A 24,821-nucleotide genomic window follows, 5' to 3' on the forward strand; every position below is an offset into this window, starting at 1 on the left:
ACGGCTAGGCTCGAAGAGCCGAAGAGGAGACATGTGAGTGTCTCCCTCTTTAAATACTAACTCTAATTTAAGATTCAAAACAAATCAAAATTAAAATAGAATCAAATCTAAACTAATTAATGTTTTTCAAATAGTTTATCCTCTCAAGTCAAGTTATAGATAATTCTTCGTAATTGTCAATCAATACTTCAAATAATGGCTTTATGCTCTTGCTTCAATAATCAATTCTAGTGCTTTAAAGGATTAGAGATTAAGGGAGATTTAGCAAGAAATCACAAACTCTGGGAGTGGTCCATAACGGTGCATGAGGCGCAGCAACTCTTGCGCGAAGCGCAAGCCCAAAATGGAGGAATTTGAGGTCTCTGTGAGATGCTACATGAGGCGCAAGGCCAGCCACGTGAGGCGTAGGCAAGGGGATGTGAGGCACAACAAGGAAATGTGTGGCGCAGTAAGGAAACGTAAGGCGCAAGCAAGGGGACGTGAGGCGCAGCAAGGGAGGCAGCCCCTGGGAGGTCTCTGGAGTGCTGCATGAGGCACATGGAGGGAGGCGTGAGGCGTGAGGCGCAAGCAACCCCTGAGAAGACTTGTAGGTTTGGTTGTCTGTGTATTGTTTGTTGTTATTGTTTGTTCTTCTTCCTTTTTGTCTTTGCTTGATTTCTTTTAAGATTTTCTGTAACAAAAGAAATTCACATACTCAAAGTAATATGCACTAAACCATGAATTGATTACTTAAAATAAAAAAACATGAAGCATTAGCTTATGAACTAAAATTAATAAAAAAAAAATGCTACTAAAGATATGAATGTATCGAGTTTTAACCAATAAAAAGTTCTAATCGGCCGAAGGTCAAGTAAATTGCTGCAAAGTGATTATGTCTTGTCTTGATGCCAACTCTCAAAGTGGTATTCTTTTTTTACATTGTAAATACGACTAACATTATATTATGTTTTTTGTGAACCACAAAAATATAGCCGAATAATAAATTTGATGAACTTTTCTCTCCTTTTTTCTCTTTTAATTTCCTTTATTCATTATCCTATAAGAATTTGCAAGGCTCAGTCCTAATATGTGAGACCAACAATTTTTTAGCTAACATACAACCAACATTTATATACAACAGATCTCCTATCTAAGGTCTTCTTGTAGTATCTGAAGCAGGGGATTAGCAGGACAAATCCATTCTATAGCAGTAGCGACGTTAATCTTCCTCCTTGGTGAGCCAATTGGCAACTCTATTGACGTCTCTGTGAATAAAAGCAAAACAAGCCACCCACCTCGATCAAAGCTTGATGTCGAAAACACGGTGAATAAGCTCTTTCTTTCGTTGTGTTTTTTCTTTATTAGTGTTTACCAAAAAAGATAAAATTGTATAAAATATAGTGTTGAAAAAAATTTCCAATCTTTAGAACTTCTGAAAGTAAAAACTATTAGTGTGTGATGATGAAGTTTACCCAGGACAATAATAATAATAGACCCACCATCATTTCTTCGTTCTAGTCTATAATTCGTGTAGTCTATTTCTACTATCACAGATTTTTTGCTCACCGTTGTATTTCACCACTATCTATCCCTGCAAAACCCCAACAATTGAATTGAGACCTGCTTGCCAGTTAATAAAATGCTACTCTTATCTAGTCCAAAAAAAAAAAGCTACTGTTGTAACGTATCCATAATGAATAATCAAGAATAATCTTGTATGTAAGCTTAATCCCAATCTCCACAAGTATTTGTAATAGGCACTGCTATAATTATAAACGTTTATACTTAATAATTTAAAAATCAACTATTTTCTTCTCTTTTTTTAACTGAAATTCAACTAATTCTGTTTTTTTTTTCTTTTTCCCCTCTTTATCTTAATTATCTTTTATTATCCCAAACAAAGAACTATTCGAAAAAATTTTTTCTTCTACAAAATTGTAAATAACTAAATTCTATTATATTAACTGCGGTGTTTAGTAGCCAATGAGCTATAACTCAAATGGTCTTTCTATACTCACCTAGAGATTGCGATTTCGAATTTCACTCCTACCTTTGGGAAAAAAAAAACTATTGTATTGAGTAAACAACAATATTACAAAATCGGCACAATTTATTATTTTGAAGAATATTAAAGGGATAATAGAATTTATTATTTTTTACCAGTAATTAGCCATCAATATTTAAAAATATAATTTAAAAATATATTATTAGATTACTAGATTAAAAAAATTAGATTGTTGGATAAAAATAACGACAAAAATAAAAATAAATTTGACTATTCCTTAAATATATTATTATTATTTTTTATCAATAATTATCCAACAATATTTAAAAATATTGAATAAATATATAGTATTAAGCGTTGAACTAAAAATATTGGGTTGCTAAATAATGACCAATAAAAATTAAACTTGCAAACTTTAAAAATTTTTGTTCAGCAAATATACAAAATAAGAAATGCTGCATGTGAAAGTAAAAGTGAATTCTCTTAATTTTTTTTTATTTAGCAAAATGTAATCTTTTATTATTAAATATTTTTTTACTATTAAATATCTTTTTTTATATTTTTTTATTCTACTTAAAAAATATAAGATAAAAAATCACACTTTATCAAATAATTAAAAAAAAAATCTATTTCCCTATAAAAACCAACAATGTACAAAGAAAAATCTAGTACATGATTTTAATTAGTTGTTGCCGTCATTACAGTAGAAATTGTGGCAATTAAAGTACATTTTTCGCAACTTTTACATCACAGGACATTAGGACAATAATAAAGGAGGAGGATAATAGTTGAACAGATTGAAGAGATTTAATCACTAAACAAGCTGAATTTCAATTTAAAACCATGATTAATCTTGGTTGATAAAGGACACAACTTGGTTGAGCAAAAGCATAGCATTCTCACACGTTGGTTTAAACATGTGGAACACGTGACCCTCATCTTTGGCTTCAACAACTTGTGCAACTCCACCCCAACCATTCTTCTCAAGAACCTCCTTGTAGAAAAAACCCCTATCCCTCAACAAATCTTTCTCAGCAACCAAAACAAGAACCCTCTCACACGCCAGCTTCCCCACATTCGGATCCTTATCCGGGTTTATAATCGGGTCGTCGGATCCACTCGTCGTCGGGCACGAAAACCGCCACAAACCATCCACCTTCTCCGCTGCTTCCGTCTGGTACGCCTCCGATCCGATCCTCTCCGATCCCCAAAAATAAGGATGCACCAACACAATCCCTTCAATTTTCAAACCCGGTAACCCTTCCGACCCGACCCAAACTCCCAAATAATGAGCAATATTCGCACCCGCACTGTCGCCGGCGAAGAAAACTTTCCCAAAGTCCGCGTGGCGGTTCAGCCACTCGTCAGGGCCATTTCCGTCGGCATGCGAAGCAATCCATTTCAGCGCAAGCCATGAATCTTGGTGTGCAGCGGGGACGGGGTGTTCCGGTGCTCTTCTATAGTGAACGGAGACGCCAACGGCGCCAGCCTTGGAAATAACGGAGTTAAGGAAGTTATGGTAGTTGGCTGAGAACGGCGTTTCGATGCAGAACGCTCCTCCGTGAAAGTAAACAAAGAGAGGAAGCTTGTTCTTTGTTGTCTGGTTTTCGGTTATTGATTTCGGAAGGAAAAGGCGTGCGGAGATTCCTTCATCTTCTGAGATCACTACATCTTTGGATTCAACGTTTGTTACGGGGTCCAGCGACGGAGGAACAACGTCTTCGCCGGCAAGCCTCTCCACGCGGCCGTTTTTGTAGACTTTCATGATTGGTGGGAGGTCGTAGGCTAGTTCCTCATTGGTGTCAATGCTGCTCGAAGTTGATGAAGAATCCATGGTGGATGATGATGAAGAAGAAGAGCAACGTAGAGGCTTTGAAGATGCGAGATTCAACGAGGAAAAAGAAGGAAGGTTTCTTGGGATGGGTAGAGATAATAATGATTGGGTATTGGAGTTTGATTTTGTTGGGATTTGAAGATAATTGTTTAGTGTGTGTACAGCGATGAAGCTTGACCTTATCATCATCTTTTGTTTTTTACTTTTTTTTTTTTTTAATTTCCTCGATCATGTATCCACATTTCGCATATAAAAGAGGCAAGGGGAAAAAGCTTATATCATTAGGTTTCTACTTTCTAATAAAAATGGTTAGTGTGTTTATAGGTGACGGATCCAGAAAATTTTATTAGTGGGATAAAATATAATTACTCTTTAAATTATTTAACTAACAAATTAAAACAATGTCAATGAGTAATAGTTCAAATGGCATAGTCTCTCTATATTCAATTAAGAGGTTGTGAGTTCGAATCTTCTATCTTTGGTAAAAAAAAAAAAAACAAATTAAAATAATAAAATAATTTATAATAGTAAATAATTTAAAATTTCATTCTTATGGATTTTATATTTTGAGAAGATTGAATAATCTTTTCATTGTCAATATAATCAAATATCTTTCTTTTTATATATGTCACTAAATAATTATTTAAAAATTCATCTCTCATACGGTTGCGAAGCCGACTCATTATGATGTTCATAGCAGAAAAAGTTCTTTCAACTGATGCAGTTGCTACAGGCAAAACTAAAGCTAACTTCAAAAGAAGAAACACTAATGGATAAATAATATTTTTTCGACTCTCAACCAATTTCTGAGAAAGAGCACCAATCCCATTCAAGTTTGAGAATTGATCGTCAGAACGCACATCTAATATGAAATTCTCAAGTTGACTATCAAGTGCCAAGAGTTGAGTAGAAGAAAATTCTAATGGATAGAATTGAGCTAACTGGATCAACTTCTCCTTATCAAATGCAAGAAATGAGTGTCTTGGATTCAGACAAGCTATACAAAGAAGCAATTAAGTATTCACCTCTGTAAAATGATTGTTGAGTTCTTGAAGTTGTCTATCAACTACTTGATAGAATATCTCAACCTGAAAATGATGCAAATTTGAGATCTTTTGAGCTTTGCGTCTTGATCTTTCTTGTGACACAAATATATCATCCATTTTTGGAATGGTAATATTATGTTTGTCACAAAACAATGAGACTTCATCAAGTAAAAGAGGCCAACCATCATCTCTTATAGTTTGCAACCATTGCTTAGACACTTTAACCAATGCCATAGCATTTACAATCTCTTGATCATTCCTTTGTAACGCTTGAGATAATTCATTAGAAACTCCCAAGATATTTTTCATCAAGTGCAAGTTGAAAATGAATTCAAAGGATTGAATGACATTCAATAAATGACATGCTTCAGCTCTTTGTTCTAAATTATTTCCATCTTCCTCAACATATTCAAGAACATTGACCACGGAAGGAAACAAAGAAATTAATCGAAGTATAGTTCCATAGTGTGAACCCCATCTAGTATCTCCAGCTCTTTTCAAAGCTATTTCTTGATTCAAACTACGTCCACTAGAAATTTCTCCACTTTGTAATGCTTCAATTGTCTTAGTCATTTGACTATCACGAAGTATATCTCTTTGTTTACACGAAGCTCCAACAACATTGCACAAATTGGTTAACAAATTAAAAAGCAAAGCAATTTCAACATATTTTTTTGCAACCGTTACAAGAGCTAACTGAAGTTGGTGGGCAAAGCAATGTACATAGAAAGCATAAGAATTTTCTTTCAATATCAAAGTTTTCAAACCATTAAATTCTCCTTGCATATTACTTGCACCATCATATCCTTGGCCACGTACTCTTGATAAACTTAAATTATATGTTTCTAATAATGACTCCAATGCTAATTTTAGAGATAAAGCATTAGTACTAGAAACATGAACAAGACCAAGAAAATGCTCCCTAACTTGCCCTTCTTTATTCACATACCTTAAACAAACCGACATTTGCTCCTTAATAGAAATATCGCGAGCTTCATCAACCAAAACAGCAAACAATTCATCCCCAAGATCATTTACAATAGCTTTTGTCGTTTCACTTGTAGCCGCTCTTACAATATCTTTTTAAATTGAGGGAGCTCTTAGTTTAAGATTCCCACGAGCATTTTTAAAAGCACGATCAATCTCTTCATTATGTTGTTCAAGAAAGTTTAGAAGTTCCAAAAAATTTCCTTGATTAACAGAATCATCTGTCTCATCATTACAACGAAAGGCCAATCCTTGTCGCAAAAGAAATCTAATACAATCAATTGTGGCTGTCAAGTGAATTTGATAATTCTTTTTAGCCTGCTCAGATTGTTTTTCAATAGCAGCACTAATGTGTTGTTTTGGCTTCATAAGTGCTTCACATTTTCTCCAAGCTTGATTATGAGCACTATCATGAATCCCAACATGAGTTTTTAATCTCTCCTTTTTTTTCCAATTTGAAAAGCCATTGGTTACAAAAGCATCGCCACCTTCATTCTCAGGTTTTATAAGATAACAACAAAGACAAAAAACAGCATCTTTTGATATACTATACTCTAACCAATTGCCATAATCATCAAACCAACTAGGATTAAATCTTCGAAAAGAAGAACCACAAACAGTTTGCGAAAAATCATGAGTCCTTGGTTGACAAGGACCTTTTTGTAAATATGCACATCTAACTTTGTCTCTGTCATTCGGATGATAACTTGAAATCTTTGGTCGTTGTCCTGGATCTGCTATGAGACTCTCTACTTCAAATTCTAAAAACCTCCTCTTATTAGAAGAGGTCGATGAATTGTTTTGGGATCCAATCTCCAATGATAAAGTTCTTTTGAAATATTTCTCCATTACTAATAAAAATAAAATTATAAACCTAAATTAATTAATCTATAAAATTAATTTATAATTTTTCTCAAATTGAGAAGTTCAGCATAGAAATATAAATAAAAAATTGATCCAATAACAACAGAAAATTGATCCAATAACAACAGCAGCAAGCTAGTAACTAATTCAATCACAAAATCAAGTTATGATTTAAATGATATTTGTCTTGGTTAAAATTCTCTACAAAATCAAGTTATGATATCAAAGAGGGCCAGAGCCCAAAGAGCCGAGAGCCGAGAGGCATACATATATGATCATAAGATCATTTATTATTTTGCTGAAGCAGTGAAGCCTGTGTTAGAGTACATAGTTAGCGATCATAATTAAATAAAATAGAATTTCTAAATTTGTATGGCACTTCATCACTTGTGATTTGTAAAATTATGCTAAGTACAGGCACTAAAGCCAATGGTGGTTAATGAAATTAAAGTATCAATTACATCAGAACAAATTCACAATTTCTAAATAAACCAACTATATCAAATATTCATTTATCAAACAATGAAACAAATGAGCAAAAAAAATGAATGACCCAGTAAATTAAGTATCCCTACTACTGTACCAAGAGGTAAACTAAACGCCAGGACCAGGACTAAGTATCAATTACATCAGAACAAATTCACAATTTCTACATAAACCAATTATATCAAATATTCATTTATCAAACAATGAAACAAATGAGCAAAAAAATGAATGACCCAGTAAATTAAGTATCTCAATCATGTACCAAGAGGCAAACTAAACTCCAGGAGGATGAGTGGATGACCCAGTAGTGGTGTGGCGCTAGCGGCAACAGAGAAGAAGATTGTAGAATAAAAAAAAAAGAACCAGCCAACCAGAACTCCAGAAATTTAAAAGAAATTGATGTTTGTTGAAGAAGAAGGCAGAACCGCAGAATCAGATGCCGAATTGCTGAGTGCCTGAGTGCCAAAGGAAGGAACGCAAAAGAGGAACGCAGCAGCAGATTGACACAAATCATAAGCAGTGACGCAAAAGAAGGTAGAACCTGAGAAGTGAGAACCACTAGACGCGGCGTGGCGGCGATGCAAGGAGAAACCGACGGAGGACGGAGCCACGCAGGAGAATCGCGGCGATACAAGGAGTCGTGGGAGCAGAAACGCATAGTGACACTATGACAGGGAGCTAGTGAGTAGTGACACACTGCCACACAGGACACAGCCCACACTGGCGGAGCCACAGAGCGGCAGAAACTTGGAGTAGTGGTCTGGCGCCTGCGCTGTAGTAATTCTGGGGCTTGGAGGTTGGAGGGCAGAGGCTGGAGTAGTTAGGGATTTAGAAAGAAAGGGAGAAGAAGAACAGTTTAAGAAATTGGGGCTTTAGGCTGGGGCTGGGGGCAAAAGTAATTATATAATAGGGACAAACTTGACATTTCACTAAGAACTGCTCTATATTATTTGAAATTTGTCTGGGGGCAACCGCCCCCACTAACTTATGCATAAATCCGTCCTTGTGGCTTTATATAAAATTAATAGTTAATAATTAATAAAGAAATCAGCGTGGAGTTTTAATAAAAAAATTTATCATTATTGTTAAATTCATACTTAAAAATTGTGTTGGTTAAATTTAAAATTGGTTACAACTTTTTTTTTTATCTATCATTATCATCATTGTCGTCATCATTATCCTCATAATTTGGTTATCGTCAACGTCATCTTCTTCTTCTTATATGTAAACGTTATTGTTTTATTTACTTTGAATTCGTCTTTTTATACATAAATGTCACTATTTCATTCTCTTTTGAATTTTACACTTTTTTACTCGATTTCGTTGCATTTTTTGTAAATTTTCTCATTTATACTTTTTTTTATCAAAATCTTTAAATCTATAACTTAAGTTTTCATGAAATCAGTATTTAGTTCTGGTATATCATTTAGTTGTAAATGACATAATAAATTTACAACTCAAGTCTTTGTAAAATCTGTTCTTAGTTTTAATACATCATTTAATTAGAAATAACAAATTATTTGTAAATGGTACACGAGTCTTTTATGAATAATACAAAAAATATTTAAATAACCACAAGTCCAAAACTTTGACTCACTCAACGAACAAAACACATTCAAATGTGTTTTAGATTAAAAAAACAAATCAATTTAGTACAAATGACACATAAATGAATAAACCTCTTATATATTAGTTTAATACTACACAATTAGATCAGTGATAACAGAAACTGATACATGCTCGAAAAGATAACTGGGACAATCTAAGACAAAAGGGTAGAATGAAAATTTCATACTTTCAGAGGGTCCCATCACTAGAGCACATGCAAAGAAGCTCATGGAGAGCTTTGGGAACTTGGCAACATTTATACATGAAGAATTACATCAAGTTCTAATTAAGAAAGAATGGACAAGGTCTATTGGGCTAAGTCAGGACAGTAAGAAGCCCAATAATACTTTCCAAATTCAGTGGGAGAAATAATTTATCATTAATTTTTGAATTTTTAGGCTTTTGTTTTAGTTTATTTTGCGGTTAGAGTTTTTTAGAAGATTTATTTTAGTTCTGATTTGTTTAGTAGTATTTTTAGGAATTTTAAATTTAAATCCAATCTGATCTAATCCATTAAGATCAAATCTGATTTAAATTAGTTATCTTATCTTATCTTTTAGTTAGTTTGTTAGGGGCCTATTTAATAACTTTTGTTGAGACCATTTACACAATTTTTGATGAATAAATTTTCAGTTGCTTTAAGCACGTGTTATTGTGTGATTAAGTGAGGTGAGTGATTTACTTCACTTGTTGCATGAAGAAGATTGAATGATCTAACCTAAGGTGATTCTGCGTGATGGTTTTTTCAACTTTAGCCCTCTGATCTAGGTTGTCAAGGTCAGGTTCTTTGAAGGTCTAGTAGGGATCCCTTCCGGTGACCTAGGTTGCTAAGAATAGATATCTTAGAGATCTAGTAAGAAAACTTTTATCTATCTTTTATGTTTTCACTGTGTCTTTGGGGTGTGCCAATATTCTTTTTTTTGTCATTCTTTTCTTAGCTCCTTCCAACCCTTCCATTGGGATTTTAATGGTTGGAATTTATTAAACCCCAATAAATTCTTATCAAGACGTGATATTACTTGCTTTAAGTGCTACGGATTAGGCTATTATTCTTCCGAGTATCCAAATAAAAGGACCATGGTCATTAAAGTGAATGATGTTTTTTCGGAATCTGATAATTCAGAAGGAAATGAGGACATGCCACATGCGGATGATGCTATAGATGATGATGATATAGTTGAGTATGCTGTTAGTGGCCTTTGTTACTAGGCGGATCTTAAATGTCCAAGCCAAGAACGATCATCTATAATAGTGTGGGAACATCTTTCATACAAAAATTTTGTTGGGAGGCAAGGTTGGACTCATGATTATTGATGTTGGAAGTCATACAAACATTGCTAGCTCTACCATGGTCACAAAATTGGGGTTGAAATTCACCAAATACCCTAACCCTTACAAACTGGAGTGGCTAAGTGATGTTGGTGAACTGAAAATTGTGAAGCAAGCTCGCGTACAATTCTCTATTAGGAGATATAGTGATGAAGTATTTTGTGACGTGGTTCCCATGCAGGCTTGTCATCTACTCTTAGGGAGTCCATGGAAGTATGATAGAAGGGTGGTCCATGATGGTTTCACAAATCGTTACTCCTTTACTACCTTGGGAAGAAGATTACCCTTGCACCTTTATCCCCTAAAGAAGTGTACTTAGAGCAATTGAACATGCGCGAATCCACAAAAGAATCTTTAGAATGTGAAAAAATTGAAAAACAAGAAGGTAAAGAGAGGGCTCTAAGAGAAGAAAAGAGTGAGAAAAAGAGTTAGGGTCTGAGTGAAAAAGCGAGTTGTAAGAGTGAAAAATATATGGATCTCATAGAGAGTGAGAGTGCTCACAAGATGTGTTTTCATGCAAAAGAGAGATAGATCTGAAGCGTGCTAGTTTAGAAAAAAAAGCATTGGTGTTAGTGAGATTTAGAGAGACTTTACGATCTACCATTGACGCTAACCATGAACTGCCTAGTGCTTTTATTTTACTTTTGCAAGAATTTGGGAATGTCTTCCCGGGGGAGATGCCTCCAGGTTTAACTCCGTTATGCGGCATTGAGCATCAGATTGACTTTGTCCGTGGTTCAAGCATTCCAAACCAGCTAGCTTACCGGATGAATCCGGAGGAAAGAAAAAGATCTGCAACGGCAAGTCAAGGACCTTTTGGCTAAGGATTTTGTGAGAGAAAGTATGAGTCCTTGTGCTGTTCCGGTATTGTTAGTGCCCAAGAAGGATGGCTCATGGATGATGTGTGTTGATTGTAGAGCTATAAACAAGATTATGGTAAAGTATCGCCATCCTATTCCTAGACTTCATGATATGCTTGATGTTTGCATGGTTCTGTTATTTTTACTAAAATAGATTCAAGGAGTGGTTATCACCAAATACGAATGAAACTTGGTGATGAATGAAAAACAGATTTCAAAACTAAATATGGTTTGTATTAGTGGTTAGTTATGCCATGTGGATTGACTAATGCACCTAGCACATTTATGATATTAATAAATCATGTTGAGAGAATTTTTAGGCAAATTTGTAGTTGTTTATTTTGATGATATCCTTATCTATAGTAAATGTCTTGATGATAACCGGATTTGAGCCATTTAACTCTAGACTTATCTTTCTAATAAGATTCCTCATTTTGCAATGCTTTTTCAAGTTTGTCCTCTATTTCTGAAATGATGTCACCTCCATGAATTCTTGCTAAACGAAGTTCCTCTAATTCAGACTGTAGCAAATCAATCTCCACCTTCAAATTAGATATGTGTTCTTGCTGTCATCTAACAATCTTATACCGACAACGCTTTATTTTTTGAACCAGGATATACATGGCTGAACCATCAATCTGTTCGCGTCAAACCTCTCTAACACTCTGCCTTATTTCATCATTGGAACACCATCTTTCTTGAAATTTGAATCGCTGTTTAGATCTCTCAGTTCTCGGATTAGAGTCTAAGAGAAGAAGGGAATGATCCGACCTTGATTCTGACAGTCTAAGAACCGATGCATTGAGATAAAGTTGCTGCCAATCAATTTCTACCAGGAATCGGTCCAGTTTTTCCTGTATCAACTCATCACCACTCTGCCTATTCGACCAAGTGAATGGTCTTCCGACCATACGAAATATTGTTGCTCAACCGACTAGTCATGGTTGGTGGTGACTGATACCTATTGTCAGCCAGTGATAAGTCCAATGATCGTCTAGAGTATAGCATATGATCTAGAGATATTTGAGGTGGGTACATTAGAAAAATTTATGCTATTACACAAGCTGTTGCAAAGTGGAGCCATTATCTTCTAGGCTGACGTCTTTGCATTAAGACAGATCACTAAGACCTTCGTGAAATTATGAATCAAGTGGTGCTGACCACTGACCAACAATATTACCTCACTATGCTGCTCGGATATGATTTTGAGATTTTATATTGGTCTGGTTTACTAAACAAAGTTGCTGATGCTTTGTCTCAGCAAGGGAGGAAGCACCACTAATTTGCTTCCAAGCTTTCTCATTTATCCAATCTGCTTTAATTCCCACATTGTTGTGTGCCACTAGAGAGGATCCAGAAACAAAATTGATGGTTGAACAATATAAGCAGGGAGATTTGTCTTCTGATTTTCTCTTTATCTCTCCACACAATTGCTTCAAGAGTTCCATAACACTCCAATGGCTAGGTATAATGGTGAACTCAAGACGTATAAAGCTATTAAGGAGCTCTTCTTTTGGTCGGGCCTACACAAAAATATTTACAAGTTCATCCGGAAATGTGATGTTACTCAATCAACCAAATACATGACTTCTAAGCCACAAAGGCTCTTACAACCTTTACCTATTCCGATTGGACCATGGATGGAGTTCTCGATAGACTTCATTGTTCAATTGCCAAAATCTACGGGGTACTTTGAAATCTCGGTGGTGGTGGATCGCTTTAGAAAAACCGCCCACCTTGAACCATTGCGAGCAAGTTTCACTGCCAGTACAATAACAAGAATTTTCATTGGGTCAATAATGAAGCTTCATGGTTTTTCCTCCTCCATTGTCTTTGATAGAAGCCCCCTATAGCATGGCTTATCATTCCCATACCATCAACTAGATTGAGGTCACTAATCGTTTCCCTAAACAATACCTTCTCCCGTTCTCAGCCACAACAGTGGAAAACTTTCCTGCCTTGGGCAGATTTTTGTTATAATAGCTCCTACTATTCAGCCATTTAGATGACACCACACGAAGCTTTACATGGATTTTCGATGAATCTACCACCAGGATATACGCCAGACGCCTCACTAGTCTTGGAAGTCAACCTGTTTTTGTGCACCCATAAAATTTTGAATGATGAATTCGAGTATTACCTGCACCAAGCAAAAAATCATATGAAGAAACAAGAGAATCATAATTGGAAATATAAGAACTTTAAGGTGGGTGATTGGATTTTGCTTAAGCTTAAACCTTATCGACAATAGTCGCTGTTTAAACACCCTAAACTTGGCCTGGGATACTTCAGGCCCTACCATGTGAAGAGCAAAGTGGGGAAGACTGCCTATTGTTTGGAGTTTCCAGAGGGGAGCATGATCCATCCCGTATTCCCTGTCTCCATGCTGGGGAGTTCCACGACGCTCTCAGTAGACGCACCTATCCTCATAGTGGCTCCTGCTTCATTCCAGCCAGTGCTAACAATGATTATGGGGCAGCGCTCGATCAAGAGGGACGGGAGGTAGGTAACGCAGGTCTTGGTGGATTGGGAAGGTTTTTTGAGGGATGAGACATCATATGTAGATTGGGATGAGTTACTGAGGATGTTTCCTAAACTCAACCTTGAGGATAAGGTTGTTCTCAGGGAAGTTGTAATTGATATACTTATCAGTGGACCAAACCAACAAACTCAGAACAACAGGCCAATTGAGGAACCAGCAAGTGATGTTAAAGCAGAAGGTGGGCTAGGAAGTGAAAGAGGCCTAACTAGCAAGAAAGAAAGGAGTCTTATTTTAAGTGAATGACTACCATATGAGCAAATAGAAGAAGAGCAAGATAGTTAATCCTAAAGAGACAGTTAGTCTTTTTTTTTTTTTTGCCAAAAAAGATAGAATTGCATTTCTCAAAATTGATGGATTACATGAGTCCAACAGCACAAAAAACAAAATAGCAGATGAGGGTCTCCCAACTCATTATGAAATGAAAGGAAAAGATAAATAAACTTGAAAGAAAGGAAAGTAGCTTAGGTCATGGTTCACTGTTTCTATTTCTCCTAATTTTCCCATAAAGCCTCACCGTTGCATCAATCACCTCTGAAATTCTTATCTCTTCTCAAATATAAGTAAGTTCCGAGCCTCCATAAATTCTACAGTAGAACCGCAACGATCTCGAGAGTTTGAGTACCACCATTTCTCATAGAAGCAAGGCTCAACCTTTTTAATCACCAAAAAGCAAAATCCATGACATGAACCTTTGAGTCTACTTCCTCTAACAATAAAGCTCTCCAAGCTTCCATGGCAAAAGGGTAGGTAACCAGACAGTGTAAGGTTGTTTTTGAATTTATTTGACATTTTGAACAAAGAGGGGAGATTGAAGGAAAACTTTGGTAAATATTGTTGAGGACTGGAAATCTCTTGTGGGCTTATCTCCAAATGGAAATCTGAATCTTGGAAAGAATTTGCAACTTCTAAATTGAGTTTCACAACACCCTATTTCACATAATCGAGAGGCAATGTTCAATTGGGGTGTCAGAATCCATAAGCAATCTTATATCCTGAAGCTACATCGTACTGCCCATTTTTGTCCCAAGACCACACCAATTTGTCAACCCCAGAGATGTTTAAAGGAACTTTCCTAATCTTTTCTACAATTTCAACAAGGAATAGGTTCTAAAGTAGTGGCCAATTCCATTTGCGATCTGCAATCAAGAAGTCTTTAACTCGGTAGGCTCTAGGATGGGTATGATTGGGGGCATTTAAAACAAAAGGATAAGGTAGAAAAAGTTATGGATCATTGAAAATGTTCACATTGTCTCTAGTACCAATACTCCATATGAGTCCTTTTTTACCACCTTTCTACCCTCGAGCAGACTCTGCCACCCTGAAGATGAGTGAGGATTTTTCTCTACTCTAAGTATCAAATTGAGCCTGAAATACTTTCCTTTCAACAATCAAGCCAGTAAACTATTCGGTTTTGTGACCACCCTCCAGAATTGCTTCCCCAGTAGAGCTAGATTGTGGGCTCTAAAATCTTTGAATTCAAGGCCCCCTTTTGGTTTTGGCCTAGTCATCTTCTCCCAACTAATCCAGGTCATTTTTTGTTCTTTCCCGCCAAAACTGATCGAGAATTCTATGGATATCATCTAGCAGGTTATTAGGCAATTTAAAACAAGTTAGGGTGTATATCAAAATCGCTTCTCCTATTGCTTTTATCAAAATTCGCCTTCTCCCAGCTGATAGTAAGCTTCTTTTCCATGCTTTTACTCTTTTCTACACTTTCCTTGATAATTCCAAAGGTGGCCTTCTTAGAACATTGGACAATGAAAGGTAATCCCAGATATTTATCCTGTACTCCAATGTTATTTATTTGTAATTGTGCAACTAGTTCTTTTCTTAATTGAGGCGGTGTATTATTACCGAAGAAAATTGTTGATTTGTTGAGATTGATTTTTTGCCCACTGATACTTTTGTATTGCAGGAGGAGGGTTAAGATATTATTGCACGACTCTGAGGAAGCCTTGCTAAAAAGTATAGAGTCATCCGCAAAAAGTAAGTGGTTAACTGATGGACTTTTTCTATATAGTTGAATCCCTTAAATTGTACTATTTTGTTCTACCTTATGTAGCAAATAGGAAAGACCTTATGCACAAATTAAAAAGAGATATGATGATAAGGGGTCACTTTATCGAAGTCTCTTAGATGGCCTAAAAAAATCATACGGTTGACCTTACAAGAACAAAATAAGAAACAGTAGAGACAAGTTCCCTAATCCAAGAAATCCATTTATGATCAAAACCCATCTTTTCCATCATAAGCCATAAAAAATTCTATTTGACTCTATCATATGCCTTACTCATGTCAAGCTTTACTACCATGTCAATCTCCAACCCTCCCTTTTGATTTTTTAGATACTACATACATTCATGAGCAACTAACATATTATCTAAAATTAATCTGCCTTTTAAAAAAATACTTTGATTCAAACTCACAATCTTATTCATCATAACTTGCATTCTATGAACCATAATTTTAGAGATAATTTTATAAAACACCGAGGATAAACTTATAGATCTCACTTGTGTCATATCTTTTGCATCAAAGATTTTTAAAATTAGGTAAATTTGCATGTGGTTAAAGTTCTTAAGCATTCTACCACTTCCAAAAAAATTTTGGACAGCCTTGTACACATCGTAACCAACCACTTCCCAATAATATTGAAAGAATTTTGCTATGAAATTATCATCTCCTAGAGTACTTGTAGGACAGATACTGAAAGCCGCTTTCTTAGTTTCCTCCATCGATACAAATATCAACAGTTTACAGTTCATGGAAGTTGTAACCATAGGTTGAAATTCTCCTAAAAACTCATTAGGGTTAGCTTGATTTGTAGAAGAGAAGATGTTCTTGAAGTATCCTTCTGCTACTTTTGCAATGCCCTCCGGGGGTTGAAGTAACCACACCATCATCCCCTGCTAGTCCCCAGATTTTATTTTTTCGGTTCCTAACATGAAATTTCTGATGAAAAAATTTTGTGTTGTGATCCCCTTCTTTTAGCCATTTGCACCTCAACTTCTTTCTCCAATAACTTTCTTCCCTCTCATACGCCACTTCTAGTTGAGCTTCTAGGTCATCAATCTCCGTTCCCCTGTGAATGCCTACGGCTCTCAATTTTTCTAGCTTCATCAAAATATTACCAATTTCTTGTTTAGAATTGATCTTATTTTGTCTTTGCCAATGGAACAATTTGTGTCTGTATTTTTTAAGTTTTTATGCCAAAATATACAATGGGGATCTTTCCACCTCTATCCTCCAAGTATCTTTAATAATTTGCTTAACCTCACTTCTTTTGCGCCAGCGTTCTTGAAATTTGAAGCGTCTCTTGCTTGGCCACCTTGGCGGTTTGGTGTCAAGAAGTAGTGGAGTGTGATCTGAACTATTTTCAACAAGCCTTCTAACCACCTCTGCACTATATATCTCCCTCCACTGTGCACCCGCCATCGATCTATACAATCTCTCCTTGATTAGAGTATCTCCCTTACATCTATTAGTCCATGTAAATGGTTGACCAATCATTCTTAGATCAATCAAGGCATTATCATCAATAAATCTATTAAAGTTTTTCATAAAACTAGGGAATTTTGCACTACCTCTATGTTTCTCACTTTGATATTTGATTGCATTGAAGTCTCTTAATATCACAACGTTGACTCTAAATCGTTGTAGTTCCGCTGTCATATCTTGAAACTGTGTCTCTCTAGTAGCTTCTTTTGTGCTAAGGTGAACTCCAATTAATCCCCATTCTTGTCCCTTAGTACCATCCTTCACTCGTGCTGTCAGAAAAAAGGCACTATGCTGAATAATTTGCATTTCAACACTCTCCTTCTGTGCTAAAGCCATGCCCCAGATAAACCAATCGGATCAATGAGTCTCCATCATTAAAACCATATGATCTAAGCTTTCTTTCCACCAAGCAAGGTTGATTCTTTGTTTCACATAAAAAAAATCTCGGGGGAGTAGGATTGACACATCCCTTTAACAGAATTGACTGTTAAGAGTCTTCCCAAATTCCAATAGTTCCACTCTCTTATTCTCATGGTGACTTGGGTGCCATTGAACGGCTGGCACCCTCCACCATCTCAACATAACCTTTCTCTTTGTCAAAACACCTCCTCTTTGGACTCCCCATTTCAGCATCCACCTCAGCTCCTCTCTTTTCTCCAATCACACCTATCAGTTCGCCACTATTATTTCTTGCTAGGTTCTTGAATTTTCTCATTCTTCCAGGTTGCTGCCCCTTAGTCTTCTCACTATTCTGGATGTTGATTAAATTATATTGCAGTGTAATTTTCTCCTTATTTATGTTATTTTTCTTAACACTGAGACCCTAAAAGCATTCAACAAGGCAATCCGGCACCGGCTTCTTCTTCCTCATACCATCACTTGCTTTTGATTCCTGAAAGCTTGACCTCTTAAGCTCTTCTTCTTGTTCCACCCTTTTTCCTGTTTGATTTGATTTTATCCATTCTCCAATTCTATCTTGGCCTTGCTTATTATTGCGGGTATCCTCCATTAGCATCCTACAAGTTCTGTGGTTATGTCCAATCTTTGCGCAATATGTGCATACCACCCTAACCCTCTCATATCGTAGAACTACCTCTGCCATGGAATTGTCTGGCTTGGTTACCTTTATATTGTCTTTGATTCTCTTTTCGGCATCTAGCTCTACTTTAGCCTTCACAATCTTTGTTTCTCTCCCTTTGACATTAGACATTCCAACCTCCAAAAATGCGCCAACTCTTGCGCCTAACTTCTTTGCCACCTCTAGTGTCTTGAGGTACTCAAGGAGTCCACAAAATTGAATCCAAATTGGGTACTTGTGAATTTTCTTATTGTTAACAGTTGTATCGATTGTCCATCTACGTGTATGGAGAACAAAGTCCTTAAACAACCATGGCGAATCCTTTTCTATTCTCATAACATCTATTTCATTATCAAAGAAAAATTAAAAGTGATTGTGACTAATCTCACTTACTCTGAAATCTTCCGGTCTATCCCAAATTGCTCAGAATGCTCCCTTTATTGTTCCAACAGAAAATATTTTGTCTGCAAACAGCCGGCCAACTAAACTATTGAAGCATGCCCTGAGGACATCAGTAAAATCATCTTCTTCTAATTAGATCGGGCTGTCATCATCATTGTCACTCTCATTGTTTTGTTCTATTTTTCTCCTTATTGTATCAGTCATGCAGATGATACATGATTGCTTGAGTAGTGGAGAATTTTTCTATTTCTAACTAAGAATAAATGTTGATACGTTGGTACTTGAGACTCTATTACAAAATATCTAATAGAGCAAAAAAATCCTAAAAGAGCATTTTAATTTAATGCCTCTTGTTGTATTATTATTAAAGAGACATTTAGTTAAGATTTTAGAAAAATAAAATGTAATGAGTGAGGTGAGAGAGTGGTCACAATAGAATTATCCAAGTTAGTTATGGAATCACACCTTTTGAGGACTCGAAACTAAGAATAGTGTCATTGTGATTGTCTATTGTTGCTAAATTTTTTTAATTCATGTCTTTCATCGACTTTTCATTCAATTCTTGTTCTGATTTATAATTTCCATTCATTGAGTCTAACAATAAGTCTATGTAGGTAGCTGGTTCAGAACGGGGTGGTCTGACCCACCCAAATTAATACATGAACAAAAAAAATGTTGTTGCACAAGTAATTATATCATAATGAGTTAATTGCTGTTTTGTAAATAATTTAGATAATCCTATCTAATGGAGCACTCATTAAATACTTTGTCAACATTCTTTTATGTCAATATATATAACTCCAAACAGAAGAAATGCAAGAGTTGATTGACCTCTATTATTATATTTTTTATTCCAATCCCAAGATAAATACCAAACCTTATATTTTAGATGATAGCATAACCACACTTTACTTACTATTTATTTGTTGCAGTTAGTTAGCCATATTTAGAAAAAAAGAATCTTTTCTTTTTTCATAGTAATTAGGGTGAGTCAGCATAATAGTAGGTGCAGTTAGCATGTACATGTATGTATATATATTCGTTCCCACACTAAGTTGGTAATACAGTGGCAAAAATCATTTTTCACAAAACCCATTATTTGTTCTAACATTATAAAATCAAGAGAAGTATGAAAGGAACCAAGATGATACCGTAAAATAAATTTATTATCTTTCCCGTTTTTTATATAATTCTTCCTTCAACGTCATAGTTCAACTTTTGTTTGCCAACAATGACACAAGTGCCCCACACAAGCGTGAGAAGCAAGATGGAGGAACCACTACCAGCCAACAAACCAATTCCAGTGGCAGCATACTCTTGTGCACTCTCCTTATCACTTGAAAGTCCAGTCACTTTATGAGAACCATAATCCACACAAAAATAAAGAATATTATTAGCTAAGTGCTATAGGCTAACTTTTTTGCATATGATGCAACGTTTGGTGTAACGCTTGGTTATGGAGTTTATAGGTGTTTCACACTGGTGTGACGGTGGTTAGATGACAGAGGAAAATCGGACGGTCCGATTTCTTGTAGGTGGGAGGGGACACAAATCGGACCATCCGATTTGTGCGTGGTAGATGTTGTGTGCAAAGAAGTCGGATCGTGTGATTTGTTGCATGGGGAACAATTTTTTTTTGGCCCAACCAAATTGGACTTACTGATTTGAGGTCTGCATTAAAAAAAAATTAGTAGAGCACCCAAATCGGACCCAGCGATTTCTGGGTTTCAAATTTTTTTGGGTGGGCTGTTTAGTAATCGGACTGTCCGATTTTTTTGTTCAAAAAAATTCGAATGGGCATGCAAGCGGTCGGATGGTCCGATTATATATATATATATATATATATATATATATATATATATACCTACCCAAGCTGACCAGCCCATTTCATTTTCTTCTTATCCGGTGCTACAAGTCTCTAAACCTCTTCTCTGCAAATCTCTTCTTCTTCTTTGTAGATCTCTTCTTCTCTATTATCATGGATGATAGAGTAAGATTAAAAGTGTATTATCATGGCCAAATTTTATTACAAACATCAGAAGGAGTAAAATTTGTGTGTGAAAATCCGTTGGATATTATTATTCCATTCATACTGTCATTTGAAGAATTAAAAGGTGTCATTTGTGAGAAGATGGATTCTCAAATATCTAGGAGAGTGTCGTGTATTCTGTACAGATATCCTATATCCGTCTTTGGTGGGTTCGTGCAATTTCAAACAGAAAACGTGACCGACGAAGCGAGCATGCAAGAAATGTTTTCAGTGTATCTTGAAAGTCGGTCGCGAATATTGTTCATCGAACTGTATATCGAGTTCGAGCAATCTGCAGCGGACCGAGATATTGAATTGGAAGATTACAATAGTGATAGTGAAGAAGAGTTCGAAAGTAACTATGAGGTCGTTGATCCGGGTGTAGACGAAGATCAAGCTGACGAGGCTATGGTGGCCGATGTGGTGGATGTGGCAAACACACTAGCAAACCAGCAGCCGTTTGTGGAGCCAAGTTTCATGCGGTTGTTGGATTTGGAGGCCATGCATGCACCGGAATTTCCTCAATATGTAAATGCAAGTGCGCCATCAATTTATATTAAGATTTGTTAAAGTATGATTTGTGCATGGGTTTTGAGTTTAGGACAAATAGTTAAGACAACGGTAAATAGGCAAAATATAGCATGTAATTAGTAATTGTTTAATGTTTAATTATGAAGTGAACATGTAGACTGAGAAATGTAGCATTTTTCGTCATTGTTGATAAAATTGGACCGGAATGACTGGTTCGATCGGACCGGCCGGCTCTACTGGACCGGCCAATTTGACCAAAAAACCGGTAAAGTAGATCTAAGACCGGTCCGGTCCAATTGATGAGACCGCACAAGGCAACGAACCGGTGCAATCCGGTTAAATCCGGAGTGAATCGGTTAAAATCGGTCAAACTCTGTAAAATTAACAAAATACTATTGTTCCTATTTCATATTGTTTTAGAATAGTTAGATATTTTTGAAATGTTAGTGAAAATTTTTTACTATGCTTTATTTTTTATTTACATAGGACCGGATAAATCGGTTCAACCAGTGATGCACGGTTGAACCAATGACCTAGTGACCTGACCGATTCGATCACCGGTTCGGTTTTGACAACTACATTTTCCATTATTCTGTGATTATTAGTTTATTAGATTATTAGTTCTGACAACTCTAAAATTTGTGATGTGATTGCAGCAGAGCTTCCCCTTATGCCAGATGGTGAATTTACCGTGGGAATGGAATTCAGTTCTAAGGAGGCAGTAATTAAGGCGATGAAAGATTATACAATCCACATAGGTGTAAATTATCGGGTGCATGAGTCAGAACCGACGACATTCTATGCTAAATGCACCCAGTATGGTGCAGGATGTGATTGGCTGATCAGGGTGAGTAAAATGTCCAGAAAGTTCTGTTGGGAGATAAGGAGGTACAATGGTAGTTACACCTGTACTAGGACCACCATTTCTCAAGAACATTCGAAGCTGGATTCCAACATAGTTGCAGAAGCAATAAAGCTATTGGTAGAAGTTGACCCGTCCATAAGGGTGAAATCAGTAATTTCGGAAGTACAAGCAAAGTTTAACTACACCATAAGTTATCACAAAGTAAGGTTGGCAAAACAGAAGGCAGTGTAGTCAATTTTCGGAGGGTGGGAAGCTTCGTACGAAGCCTTGCCAATATGGTTTGAGGCCATGTGTCACAAGGAGTCATCCGCAGTCGTTCATTTTGAAACAATGCCTGCATATCAGGGAGATGACTTGGTTCCTAATATTCGTGTACTACACCGAGTCTTCTGGAGTTATTACCCTTGTATTAGAGCATTCAGACATTGCAAGCCAATAGTGCAGGTAGACGGAACTCATTTGTATGGAAAATACAAGGGTTGTTTGTTGGTTACAGTTTCACAGGATGGCAACAACAACATCGTGCCTATTACATTTGTGATAGTTGAGGGAGAGACATCTGAGGCTTGGCACTTTTTTCTTAGTAACTTGTGACAGCATGTTGTGACACGTGATGGTGTGGGCCTTATCTCCGATCGGCACGATTCCATTAGGTCTGCTATTGATCGTAGTAACGGAGCTTGGTCTCCTCCCAGAGCATTCCACATGTTCTGCATCAGACATATAGAGTCCAACTTTCTGAGGAAATTCAAGGCTCCGTATCTGCAAAAGCTTATCATCAACATCGGTATGATAGTTACGATTATATTTACTCCTGAACTCAGTTATTATGATGAACGTTTTTTATGGTGGGTCTTTTTTTAATTGACAAGATACTCGTGAACAGTTTACGAGTACAAGACGCGTTATCAGCGTTTACGCAAGCGGGGTGAGGCTTATACCAACTGGTTGGATCGGATTCCGCGTGAGCAGTATGCTTTAGCATTTGATGGGGGATATCGATGGGGTCATATGACAACTAATCTAGTGGAATGCATCAACTCGGTACTGAAAGGGGCTCGCTATCTTCCAGTCACTGCACTTGTTAAGGCAACGTTTTATAGGCTTAATGAATTGTTCACCCGAAAAAGAGCCGAGGCTAAGGCTTGAATTAATGCAGGACATGTGTTCTCTGAGCTTGTAACCTCCAAACTACATGCAAATTAGCGAGCAGCGGGTAACATCCAAGTTAGTTGTTTTGACTGACAGAATGAGGTATTTGAAGTGCGTGAGTGTCCCAGTGGTGTGGAGTATGCAGTGGACTTCCGTCGACAACGGTGTGACTGTGGTGAATTCCAAGTTGACCGGCTTCCGTGTCGACATGTGTTTGCTTGTTGTGCAAACCAACGGCTGGATTGGCAACTGTGTGTACATGATGTCTACAAGATGGACCAGGTTCGACGAGTATACAGGGCTAGGTTTAGGCCACTCGGGAATCCCACAACATGGCTTGTATATCATGGACCTCGATTCATAGGTAATCCATTCCTTAGACGGATATCCAAAGGTTGGCCATGGATGACCCGTTTCTTGAATGAGATGGACACTTGGATGTTGCGTGGTCCTACGCGATGTAAGCAATGTGGGGCCGAGGGCCACAGCCGTAGTAGATGTCGTCAACGTGGTGGTGCAAGTAATCCGGGTGCGACCACCCAATAGATTTAGTGTATGACTTTCAATATTTTATATATTGTATGACTTTCGTATGTGATGTTATTGTATGACTTTGAAATTTTCATATAATGGAAATTTAATGTGAGTGCTGATGAAAAGTAAAGTAGCATATTTGATCACATAAACAAGTCCACTAAATGCATAAGTCCAACACATGATACATAAATAAGTCAAATACATTCTAAATAAATAAGTCCAACACATTCTACATAAATAAGTCCAACATCATTTTCTCATCACCTATTTTACATCTTTGACTAATTTCTTGCATTTTTTTGCAACCCGGTTAAAAGCGGATGGAGTATACTGACTAGCGCTCTGACGAGGGGGGGTCAGCTCTAAGGTTGTATCCTTTTCCTTTTTTGCTAGTGGTTGTACCTATGAAAACATTCAATAACCAACTAATCAACTCAAATAATCAATAACCAACTAATTCAATAAATAACTAATCAAATTAATAAATTCGATAACTGACTAATCAAATACCCTAATCAAATCTTATCAACATAATTAATTCCATAACCAACTAATCAAATCAAATCAAACCAGTCTAACCAACAAATTGTTTTACCTGCAGTAGGCAGTGAACCATCATTCGGACCATCACCCCCATTATCATCATCCTCACCAGCCACCTCATCCTCGTCGTCGTCCTCATCCTCATCCTCATCTGCATCCTCATCCCCATCTGGATGGTCAACCAGAAAGTCATCATTGTCCTCATCAACTGGCTGGTAGCTCTCCAGAATTAGACCCATCGGAACACGACGTGAATTTTCGCTCTGTATGATCCCTCTCGTGGCATCATCACTCATACTTGAGTCAACAGAAAGTCTACCTCCGAAAGTACCAGAGGAAGTGAGCTGTCGAGGTCTCGTATCCAATGACAATCTACCTGGAGCAATCCCACTTGGTTGGGCCCTCTGATTGGTGGGAATGTCTCCGTAAGCTGGATATGAGTAACCTGGCACAGGAGCCATGAATCCAAGCAGCTGGCTAAACGAACCCTGTTCACCTGATTCTTGGTGCGGGACACTCCAGGACTGCTGATGTACTGGTGGTGTCAAGTAATCCGCAAAATGCGTGTCAGGATTGTATGGAGTGAACTGCTCAGGCTCTTGTTGTGCCTGTGTTTGTGAGGGAGGCAGTGGTGGTTGCGGTGGCG

At 36.9% G+C, this 24,821-nt stretch overlaps 2 protein-coding genes across 2 annotated transcripts; one reads left to right on the forward strand and one right to left on the reverse strand.

The window, feature by feature from the left end:
• The first annotated feature begins 119 nt into the window (after positions 1-119).
• LOC148547542 (uncharacterized) lies at positions 120-22,174 on the forward strand. Its single transcript, XM_088497190.1, has 4 exons — positions 120-586; positions 1,121-1,303; positions 15,456-15,526; positions 21,735-22,174. Exons 2-4 carry the CDS (start codon positions 1,290-1,292, stop codon positions 22,172-22,174), a joined length of 525 nt encoding a protein of 174 aa, XP_088353316.1. The 5' UTR covers positions 120-586; positions 1,121-1,289.
• LOC107613716 (putative carboxylesterase 12) lies at positions 2,637-4,120 on the reverse strand. Its single transcript, XM_016315837.3, has one exon. The coding sequence runs from the start codon at positions 4,005-4,007 to the stop codon at positions 2,832-2,834; it is 1,176 nt and encodes a 391-aa protein (XP_016171323.2). The 5' UTR covers positions 4,008-4,120; the 3' UTR covers positions 2,637-2,831.
• Positions 22,175-24,821: the final 2,647 nt, after the last annotated feature.

Source organism: Arachis ipaensis, chromosome B8 (genome assembly GCF_059453495.1).
Source record: "Arachis ipaensis isolate K30076 ecotype BB chromosome B8, ASM5945349v1, whole genome shotgun sequence".
Taxonomy (NCBI): domain Eukaryota; kingdom Viridiplantae; phylum Streptophyta; class Magnoliopsida; order Fabales; family Fabaceae; genus Arachis; species Arachis ipaensis.